The 12,327-nt window shown below is 36.4% G+C and overlaps 1 protein-coding gene across 1 annotated transcript in view; it reads right to left on the reverse strand.

The window, feature by feature from the left end:
* Positions 1-1,417: 1,417 nt before the first annotated feature.
* The window catches only part of LOC140693683 (thrombospondin type-1 domain-containing protein 7B-like), a 160,596-nt gene continuing 149,686 nt past the window's right edge, over positions 1,418-12,327 (reverse strand). The window contains 3 exon segments of the mRNA XM_072957390.1: positions 1,418-1,439; positions 2,207-2,486; positions 8,712-8,906. Of these exon segments, the coding sequence (XP_072813491.1) occupies positions 1,418-1,439; positions 2,207-2,486; positions 8,712-8,906 (497 nt within the window).

The following is a 12,327-nucleotide window of genomic DNA, read 5'->3' on the forward strand; positions in this document are numbered from 1 at the left end:
ACCAAAAACATAAATGATAAAAGTAAAAATTGACAAATAGAATCACATCAAACTTAAGATTTTGCACAGCAATAGAAACAACTAACAAAGTGAATAAGCAACCTCTAGAATGGGAGGAAACTTTTGCAAACCATATATTAGATAAGAGGTTAATATCCAAGATATATAAAGAATGTATACAACTCAATAACAAAAAACAAACAATCCAATTAAACACTAAGCAGAGGACCAAAATAGACTTTCTGAAGAAAACATCCAAATGGCCAAGTAGTGCATGAAAAGATTCTCAACACCACCAATCATCAAGGAAATGCAAGTCAAAACCACATGGGCTATCTTATGACCCCGTTAGTATAGTAATCATCAAGAAGACTAGAGACAACAAGTATTGATGTGGGTGTAGAGAAAGGCAATCCCTGCACACTGTTGGTCAAATGTAAATTGGTGCGGCTACTATGTAAAATACGCAGATTCCTCAAAAAAGTAAAAACAGAACTACCATATGATTCAACAATTCTACTTCTGTGTATACATCCCCCAAAAGTGAAAACAAGATATCAAAGAGATGCAGGCATTCCCATGTTTACTGCTGCATTATTCACAATAGCCAAGATACAAAAACAATCTATGTGTCCATCAATAGATGAATGGATAAAGATGTAGAGTATATACATGATGAAATATTATTTAGCCATGAAAAAGACATTCTGCCACTTGTGAACATATGAAAGATCTTCAGGATATTATATGAAGTGAGATACATTAGTCAGAGAAAGACAAATACTATGTTATCTCACTCATAACTCATATCACTGTTACATCATACTCATACATGGAATCTAAAAAAGCCAAACTCATAAAAGCAGAGTAAGAGGGGTTTCCAGGGAATGGGAGTGAAGGGATTTACAGGGATAGGATAGTTATTTAATGATACAAATTTGGAATTAGCAGAAAATAAGTCCTAGAGATCTAATGCACAGTACAGTGAATATGGACAACAATATTGTGTTATAATCAAACTTGCTAAGAGACTAGAATTATTCCAGCCACTAAAAGGGAATGGTAATTATGCAGTGTTACAGGTAATAATTTTCACTATAATCACAATCACATTACAACCTACAAATGTACAGAATTAACATGTCATACACCTTAAATGTATGCAATGCTATAAGTCAAATATATTTTAAGACAAAAATTTTAAAAATAAACTAATATGTACATTAAAGGTGAAAAAAAGATTTGAGTTGACCAACTTTGGCCTCTGTAAAATGGGTCCATTACCTGCTTACGATGTGTTTAATGTTTCTGAAAGTAAAATTACTGAATAAAATTCTCTAGACTAACTGAGTAAGCAGAGCAACAACCATACTAATTAAAAAATCATTAAACCTTAAATTGCATTCCTATAAATATCCTAAGCAAAACGAGCTGTTACACTGGCAATAAAGAATAAAGATGAACTATCATTTAGTCGACTTGTGTGTAAAAACTGAATTCAATTTGCCATTTCTGGCATTATTGAGAAAGTTTATTAGAATACAAGACCTTGATGACAGAGACAAAAATCTACTTTTTTTTTAAGAGTTTGTCACTCAAACATCAATTCTCTCTATCCATACCTTCTGTAAAATCCCTAACTTGTTTAGTTTTTTTAAAAAGGTAATTAAAAACCAAAAAATAGGGGAGGAAATTCATAAGCCGCATTGTAATCATTAATCTCAGCCTCTTCCATCAGTGTTTACCCTGACCATATTTAACCATCATTCTTTTCTCTGTTCAACAATATCTTTTAAATCATCCCAAGGTTCCCCATCCCCTCCCCCCAAAAACAGTCTTCACCCAGATTAACATCACAAAAACATTTCCAGATTGCCTAATTTCTTTTCTACAGTTCTAGTCTATTAATTTGGGTGTACTTATATACTGCACTGTAAAACATTTAAAATTAAACTTATTCTTTGGTATTCTGTCCACATCTTTAGAAGAAATCCAAGGCCTGATGCCTTCTAAATATATGACCAGAGCACCAATAAAGCATAAAATATATTTGTTTGTACTGGACTTTGGCTTTCTCGGAGAAGAGTGAGATATGGATATGTGCATTTCATACGCCCATATTGTATGAGAGGCAGTGTGTTCTTGCCAGAGGAGAAGGGAAACATTACTAAGAAACAAAGCTACTAATTCTAGACCTGGGACAAACCTCCCCATCTCCTTACCAGAGCTGTTGCAGTGGGCGGGGTCAACCAGCCTTCCATGTTTATCAGAGTAGGTCATTGCTCGGAAGCGCACGCCTTTTCCACATTCTTTGCTGTCTCCTTGAACCCGCAGTCCTCTGTGAGGCTCCCTTCTGCCTTCAGGAAGAAGGAAATCTGACCAATTACCATAAGGTTGAGATATAAACACATCACAAGGACATGGTTCTGTTTCCACCAGAGGGTACAGGTAAGCATCTTGACATTTCTCCTTCTTCCTGCTTTTGCCTGTTCCAACAAGAGACATTCATGTATTAATTTCACATCTGCTGTTTTGTTAAAAGTCACTTACATTGTATTAAAAGCTATTAGACTATTAGTTCGTAATAAAGTTTTTTCACTCTTTTTTTCCACACGGAAGTAAATCCTAGGACAATGGAAGCAGGTCCCAGAGCATCTGTGAAATTAAAATTTATTTGGGAAAAAAGTTTCATGTTGAATACTGGCAGAAAATACTTAGAAGATGTTTGCTATGGTGGCTCAGCAACTAGAAAAGGTCTTGGTTGATTTATTTACTATCAATTTCCCTATGATTTACTGATAAAAACAGATTGATTACCTTGTCTCCATTTTCTTGAAATTAATGGTCGCCAGGGAAACCAACAAAATATTGTAAATATTAACTCCTTCTGTGTTTAGTCAAGTAGCTTTTTAAAGAGTTTATGTATTCAAAGAACAAAATGGTATCCTCCCAGACAATGGCCCTGGAGTCAGGCTGGGTGTCACATGGGGTGGTGGGCAAAGTGGAACTTATTTTGGCTCCTGCTGTTGGGCAGCTCACAAATGCTGCCAGAAACAACAGATTGCAATAAATGCTCAAATCACATTGGATAATTTAATCTGAGAAAAAGGGTATGCCTTCCACTTTGAGAGACCTTTTTATCTCAAATATTTTAGAATATGACCTTACCTTGCCAACTGACTTTGATGGACCTTTTTGCTGTAATACTAACTTTGAGTAATGACAATGCAAAGTCATTTTTCAAAGCTGTGAGTTCTTGCTAATCATGTTCAATGGATTCCAAGACAGCCTGCAACTTGACTCAACTTAGCTACTAACACAGTTCCTCTAGATTTTTTAAAGGATTTCCTAGATCTAATAATTTTACTTTGTTTCTTCATTAGTAGGTCATTAGCTAGAGCCTTGGCTCTGATTGTGTGGGGGGGAGGGAGAGAAGGTGGCTTTATTAGTCTATTTTCAGTTTTTATGGCTGTTTTGGAAATGCTGGATACAAGCTGATGCATAGACTACTTTCACTGGCAGATGGTTTACATTACACACAAGTCTACAGTTGTCACCTGGACACTTGGCTCTATGTCTTCTGTGATGCTTATGGTCACAATAAATGCAGGACCTGAAATGACCTTGTGAAAGCTCAGCCACACCAGTGTCCTGCTGGGAGGAGTTATTCACTTACCTCTATTATCAGTGACACTTACTGAGAATAAGTTTGAGAGGCACAGCTTCTACCACAGCTGGGGAATGTACCGGTTGAGAGATCTGTCAGTGGGTGGGGAATGGCTCCTTATCAGCATTTAACCTGCCCAAGTCTCTGGTGCTTTCTGAATTCCCATAAGGTACTGTTATCTCCATCTCTTCCATTTCTGCTCTCTCAACACATGTAACCCTAGATTCTAAGTCTACCTATTCCTTTAAACTACTTACTCTCACCAAAGTAATAAAACAAACCAAGCCCTGAACTATCTTTTCTTATCTTTTAGACTTGATCATTCAGTGATAGCTGTGAGTACTGACTGCATCATCATCCTTGAAATAACCTTTCCAAGTTTCATCATACCTTAACTTTTTGTCCCTTGCCCCTACCCCACACCCCTACCATCTCTCTGGGCACATCTTTATTTGCTTGTTGCAATCTCCCACCCTACCTCTCTTAACTGATGGGCTTCCTCAGGGGACTGCCCTAGATTCTCTTTTCTGATCCTACACTTTCACCCACACACAGAGTTTAAGTAATCGTCTATATGCCTTTGATCCCTAATTATTACCTTCAGCCCAGATTTTTTTACTCAAGCTCTGAGCCAGACTGGAAAACTACACTAAAGGACCAGTCAAACTCAATGTGACAAAACCCACCCTTCTGAACATCACAACTTTTCTCTCTCCTTCTGTGTTTCCCAGTTCTAACAATATGGCCAGGTCAAAAAATGGAGTGTCACACTTGAAACATATCTCTATCTTTTAATGACAAAAATAATTTCAAATACCTAAATATCTCCTGAATCAGCCCATTGTATCCACTCTGACTGATACCACCCATATTTAGCCCACCTGCAAATCCCCAGCTTAAATCACTACAATGGCTCCTTCCAAGACGTGACTGCCACCACAACCCCCTCCCTCCCTTCCAACTATTCCCCACACTGCAGCCAGGACCAACCTACAAATTTGGAAGTCTGATGACAACACCCATCTATTTAGAACTACGGTTCATGGAATGAAGTCTAGACTCCTCAGCCTGGTCATCAAGGCTCCAAAGGATCTGGGCTTATTAGTATCTGCCTCCTGCCTGTGCTGCACCACTCTGCCTCCAGCAGGTTACAAACTAGCATCTTTTAGCTCCTAGAAGCCACTCATCTAACTTCTGGCCTTTGTATGTTCTACTCCAGAAACTTACCAGTTCTATCCTCCCTCCATAGCCTAGCTAATGACTGCTTGCCCTTTAGGTCCAGAATAAGAGATTAGTCCCTCCAGAAAGTCATCCTTGAACACACTCTTCATCTCAGCCCTAGAAGAGGTGTTCTTCTGTACTTGTGTATCCTGTGGTAGGCAGAGTAATGGCTCTCCAGCAATGTTTACATCCTAATCCCTGAAACAGGTGAAAGTGCTACTTTAGACAGCAAAAAGAACTTTGTAGATGTGACTAAGAGTATGGATTTTGGGGTAAAGAGATTATTCTGGATTATTCAGGTGGGTCCAACATAATCACAGGATCTTAAATTCAGAGAACATTTCCTGGCCTCCAGTAGAGGGTCAGAGGGAATATGACCAGGAAAGAACAACCCAACAGATGCAATGTTACTGAATTTCAGGACTTGGAAGGGAGCCATGAGCCAAGGAATGTAAGTAGCCTCTAGAAGGTGGAAAAGAAAACCCTTTCCCCTAGAGTTTCAGGAAAAAAATGCTATCCTGCCAATCTTTTGCTTATAGGCATTAAAACTTATGTCTGACTTCAGACCTTCAGAAATCTAAGATAATAAATCTGTGTTGTCTTAAGCCACCAAATTTGTGGTAATTTGTTACAAAAGCAATAAAAAAGACTCACACAGCACCCTGTAACAGCTACTGTAGCAGGTACTACACTGTACTGTGACTTCTGTAGCAAAATTCTTATCTCCCATTAGCCTGTAAGCTCTTAAATCAGGGTCATGTCTATCTATTCCCTTGTAATGCCTAGAGCAATAAGTGGTAAGCAAAAATTGTTCCTTGATTAATTGAGGAAAGTTTTTAAGAAAGAAGGAAAAAGGAGGAAGAAAGAAAAGAGAGTAGAAAGAAATAAAGAAAACATCCACGTACAGGGTAACCAAAAGTTACTGGCAGAGCAAATATTCTGCACATATATACACTGTCTCTGTATTTGTAATATCCTTCTTAATCACATGGCATTGCTGTTTGAAGAATTTGAGCAAATCAGTTAATGAAGAGATGGTTCTCATAATAAGAAACAAGTTACCAGTAGTTTGCTTTGATTACATTCAAGTCATAATCAGCATTGAACTCTGGATTCAGAACCAGCTAATACTTTAAAAAAAATTTTAAATCAATCCCTACTACAGCTCTAAAGATATTTTTCCCCTTAAATCAGAGAAATTTATAACTGATTCCACAAAAACAAAACAAAAAACTACAATATTTAATGGGTATTAGTTATCCAATTATTTTTGAAAAAAAATTATGAATAACCTAGACAGACCTCCTATTTGATGGGCTGATTATTTACAGTACTGTATAGACAACAGCTTTAATTATCACTGAATCTAAAACTGTGATTTTCTTCTTTACGTACAATGCAGAACACCCAGATATTCAATTAAAACCTCTGGTTAACAAAAATGGAAAAAAGAAACAAACAGCCTAGATGGCCCCCTGTACAATGGGAGGCCTGTATTTATGTCTGTATGTTGCCGTGTGTGTGACTGTGTAGAAGAGAGAGTCACACTGCCTTGCAATCTAAGCCCAGGCCTTTCACTATCATTCGTGTTAGACACTGCTTATTAAGTTTACTACCAAATTACATGGGGAAAATCAAAACACAAGCATTAGTATCACATCAAATAAAGCTTGAGAAGCACACATTTTCCACTGCTTGTTTTTCCACCAATGACACTGCAAACAATGAAGAGTAAAGAGCATTTTACTCTCCGCCCAAATCTACAAAGGTTAACTCAATGCAGTGGCTGACTGACAGTGAACTCACTGTTTCAGGCAGAGGAAATTAAAGACAGTAACAGGATCCTCTGTGCTTTAGATAAACACTCTTAGCTTATTAGGCGCATTTCAGGAAGAAGTGTAATTACCCCCTCTTCTTGCATCTTCCCACACACGGAAAAACATCACGATCTTTAGCTTGATCATTCCTGTTCTTTGTGACCAGCAGTAAGTTTTCATCAAGATGTATGCTAATGCATGTATTCCCCAAAAACAAAATTGCAAGCTAGCCTTCCCCCATACCTGTTTGGAGCAGTTCCTCAGAGCTATCTGAGAGGCTGTCTCCAGCTCTAGAGTCCTCAGTAAGACCTTGCATAAACCTTAACTCACAACTCTTACACTGTGCATTTTCCTCTCAATCAACAGCACTAGATAATTCATTTGATTCTATTTTTAAAACAACTCTTATATCTCATGAAAACAGCCAGTTGTTTAGGTGTCATCCAGATATTAAGACATGCAAAGATCAATTAGCTAGGCAAAAGCACAGCAGTTAATAACCTAGAAAAGAAATTCTAAATAGTCTTTAGCATGAGTAATTCTTGGGATAGAGTTTGCAGAAAAAAGTATAATCATTTGCCAACATTTACATTAAAAGTTATGCTAAATAAAAGTCCAATCCATTACATTTTTGACCATTCATAACACAAACTGCACTGGTTGTAAAATGAATAAATATCCTAGGATTTTCAGTATTTTTCATTCTCAGTTTGCACGTACAAAGTATCACCACCAATTAAAAACTTTCTTTCCTCTTAAAGGAAATTCTCTCTCATCTCAAAGTTACAAAGAGAGTTGCTAGGATAATGACTTTTGAAGCATTATGTATGAACACGTAAACCAAGCTCCATTAAATTGTGCCTGAAGTTGGAATTATGCCTGTCATATATATTCTATACCAGTATATTGTTTCTCTATAAGAAATCTGTTTTATCTGAGAAACATAAGCAATATTGCATAAAATTATATATGAATAAATTTTTATAGAAGAGAGATCAAACTATAACTTATTTTATTTGATGTTTCCATTTGTGATTATGTTTCACCTGTACTTACAAATGGGATCCTGATGTGGGTGCAGAAATCCTGTTAAAGGCTCTCATGGATTATGTCAATCCATTAGAGTGAGTCAAATTTAAAACAATCTTGTGTGTAATGCATTCCAACAAAAGGGGTCTTGAAACAAGAGAATTAGCTCACGAATTGCTCATGAGAACAAATGTCATCTGTGCTTAATTCTTCAATGTCAACCCTAACTTTATTATCCCAATTGTTATTTTGGCATCTTTCCTTGGGTTCTTCACTCCCTGAATTAAGTTTTCTGCTTATACAAAAAAAACATACAATGAAGAGAAGTTCTGGCATATTTATTTAGACAAGAAGTAAGATAAATTATTGTATCAATTATCTGCATATTATAGGCACAATTTCTCTAGGACCTTGATTAAACTATTCATTGCTTTAATTTCCATTAAATTTCAAGGATGTAAATAAAATCATTAATTAATATATATCACCAAAATGGAATTTATTTATGCAATTAATTTTTTGCCTTCCCCTACTAAAATTTTAAAATATCCAGTTACTTAAAAGGTAATAGTAAAAGATGAAGACATGAATGAGATCTGCCTGTAATGTTATTTACAAATCCGGGGCTGCTTCCAAGCTGGCTGAGATCCTGGCATGAAAACGACACCAGATAATTTGCCATTAACTACTCCCAGAAAGTTGCTGGGTATATTGCCATTTATGACTATAAAGATTATAATGCTGTGTAGAGAGTAACTTTAGAGCTATAGAATGATTCACATCTTTCATTTGTTTCACAAGCATTTAACTGAGTATGTACTATGTAGTAGGTACCAACCACAGGCAAAGAGGATGCATAATGGCAGGGAGGGACGGGGAGAGGGAGAGACCTGATACAATTTCCTGCCCTTCTGGAACTTGATAGGTTCAGGAGAGCATCACTTGTCTGAAGACAAAGAGTGAGAGGCACACCCTACCTGTGAGCTGGCGCCGTCTACTTCGAGTTGTTTCACAATTCGTGGAGCAGGGCGTAAACTTGGACCAAGCACTGAAGGTGCAGTCATCACGACATGGGACCGTACACTCCTGCACAAGGGGAGGCATGCCATATGTCTGCCTGAGGCATTCCATCATTTCTGCTGACTGGTTGTTATCAGAGACACATGAGACAGCTAAAAAAACAGAGACAAACATTTGTTATTATTTTAATTAAATCAGTCTGCTGCTGGTTCTTTGACAAAATAGCAGAATTTCCCAACATTTGAAGAATTTGGTTATCACAGTGATTGCAAAAGGTGTTCAACATAGCTAACCTTATTCATCTCTGGAAATTAAATGTTTATTGTTGCCAGTGGAGGTTTTTGAGAATTCAATTGGTTTCATTATTAATACAAATCCTGCATTGACAGCAACCAAAGTAACATTTAGTAATTTACTGTATGTCCCACTTTGAGCATCTGATCTCTAGAGGAGATATAAACCTAGAAAAACAGAATCTGTAAAACAGTAATATAAAGACCAAAAAGGACAAAACCATCAAAAAATCATTAAAAATTTTCCTAGATTTGATCTTTTTGTTTAGTTGTTGAAGTGGCACTTATGGAAGTGGTCCTATTTTAATTTCACAGTCAGTATTTAAAAAGGAATTTCTGCTCTCTACAAGTAACCTTCTTCCTTACTAACATTTCAGGGTCAGTGAGAAATTCTAAATCATTTTTTTTCAACTACAAGCTAGTCTATCCAGATAATCCCCACTACAAATATTCTACCAACTGCAGACAATTCTTCCACGTTTCTCACATACATTTTCAACTAGGACGTCTCTAGTCATACCATGAAGTAATTAATAATCTCAAGATAAAACATTTATGAGATTTTACTTGATTTTTTGGGCTAATGAAATTTACTTTATTCAATTATGAATGGATAATATTTTTGTGAATCTTTTACTCACCCTTATTATGGACTCTAAGGATGTATCTTTATTTTCTAGACCAGCACGCTTCAACCTTGGCACTACTGACATTTTAGATTAAATAGTTTCTTTTTGTTGGTCCAAGAGTCTTGTGCATTGTAAGATATTGAGCAGCATTTCTGGCCTTCACCCATGAGTTGCCAATAACACACACACCCTCCCAATTTTGGAAACCAAAAATGACTCCAGGCATTGCCAAATATCAGCCCTAGTAGAAAAATACACTTCTAAGCCAATTCCTAACCAAAAACGTCTATGAGAATATATTCAATGGTGTAAATTCAGACCTACTATGTCAGCATCTCCGGGGGAGAAGTCCAGGAATATTTTTGTCTTTAAGTGTCAAAGGTGGTGCTGACCCAGTCTGCCCACTGACTGGCCACACCTGGCATGATGCCTCTGGATGTGGTATATGTTAATGGCTATTTGCTGAGATCATCATCTTAAAGAAACCAAAGTTTAGGGTCATTTTATTATAGCTCTATAAAATCTACCAAGATACAAGGAATAAAGAGACCACAGCTTTGGATCAATATTGTTAAGAACTCTTTACATAAGCCTCTCTAATACAGGATAAGTGTACATAAGGGCTTTCAGTTGCCCATTACTCTTATATTCTGAATTCCTTTCTTTATTCTGAACACAACAGAGAACAAGTCAATCTGAATCCCATCCATCCAGCCAGCCATTTACTTATTATTTATGAACTGGTGAAAGCCAATCGTACTGAATGATTTAGGACCTAGGAATTAGCTGAGATCACAATGGAGGCACATACAATACTTCCCAGTTTGTACATCTGCTCTGTGGCAGGTGGAGCTATTCATTCATTTTGAATAATTTTTTGTTTTTATTTTTATCCACATCCTAGGAATAAAATTTACTGCATATCAAGCCAACATCACCTGCATTTTCTTTGTTGGGAATATTATAGCCATTAATGATAAATATAGCAATATATTTTCTTAACTAGGATACAAGCAAATGTTATTTGAATTTCATATTGAGAACACTAATTTGGAGTCAATTTAGGGGACTTTTATTGTGCCAAGTTTATTTTTTCCCAAGATGACAATACACTAAATAACACGAAGAGAAATTTTAAATACTTTCAAAAAATACTGCCATTTGAAATTTAACATCTATGAATACACAAATGAAGAGCTTTTTTCCAATGATAATAAAATATTAACTTTCTATAATTTCATTTGAGTAAGTTTAAAATTTGAAAGCTATGATAAACATTCAATGATATTCTGAAGTTCTACAAACCATATAAATTAGAATGTACTGGGTTTATTTAAGTCCATATTGAACTATTTTGCATAAGAAATTAAGAATAGCTTCAGCACATGACAGAAATCACAGATACTGCTGTCACATGGCATGAATGCAAATTCCAACTCAAAACATCTGGGAATTATATGAACTAAGTTATTTAAATTCTTTATGCTTTAGTCTCCTCATCTTTAAAATGACTATAACAAGGGCATATGCAACAAAGTGTGAGAATTCTCGTAACAGTGCCTCACACCCACTAAGGGCCAAATAAATGCTATTATTATCCTTTATATTTGTTTTAAATCAAGCTGATAGTTCTAGCAGGTACACACACACTCTTGCTCGCCACACCACATTTCTTCCTTGGCCATCCTCAGAATCTGAAGGATAAAGATGAAAAGAAAACTGAGGGAATCTTCACCTGATTGCCTACTACACTTAAAATCACCCTTAGTCAACTCATATATTAGATACACCCTCAAAACTTTCACTGCATTAACAGGACTATGCAGAGCAAATCTGAGCCATCACTCCTACACAGACTTATACACTAGTCTAATGGAGACACTTGAGGATTCTAAGGGCCACAGAATACATTCAAAGTTGTAGCATGAAGTCTGATCCATATTACTCTGAAGACCAGTATCTCTAGGATCATTTATCTCAAGGGTTAGTAGTAACTGACAAGCTACAGAGCATGCAATCATCAGTTTAGGCCAGGCCCTGTGGTTTTCAATTTCTTCAAGTTCAAGATTCTAATTTCTTTTCACAAGCAAAAAGAACCACTAGAAATAAAAACATGAACAAGTTAAATAAAATGATTTCCTTCTTGGGACTGATTCGAGTATAAAAGGAATCATTGAATATACATTTATTGAATTGTACTAAAGGGGAGGCAAAAAATGAAGAAAGCACAAGTGAGAGGTAGGCAGGACTAGAAACCCAGCTGAGGAAAGGAGACAGATACACATACAAAGGAAATGAGAAGACATTTAGAGTCAGTGGGAATACACCCATTCACAGTTCCCCTCCACTGGGCAACTCATGGGCAAAGGATATTTTTAAAATGTTACTTTTAACTTACAATATAGTTCTGGGGCCAATATTAAATGTGTATTAACTCCATCAGTTAGATAACTTCTTTTGAGGACTAAATCAGAGGTGGCAGGTAGACTGTACCACCAAATTGTGGGGCTGGTGTCTAACAGAACTAAGGATGGCTTTTATATTTTTATTGTTGTTACCTTGGGCAAATTATGTAAATTCTCTGAAGGTAATTCATTCATCCATACCATGGGAATGATAACATCTACATCAGATGATAAACTGATGCCGAT

The sequence above is a fragment of the Vicugna pacos genome, unplaced genomic scaffold, assembly GCF_048564905.1.
Source record: "Vicugna pacos unplaced genomic scaffold, VicPac4 scaffold_20, whole genome shotgun sequence".
Taxonomy (NCBI): domain Eukaryota; kingdom Metazoa; phylum Chordata; class Mammalia; order Artiodactyla; family Camelidae; genus Vicugna; species Vicugna pacos.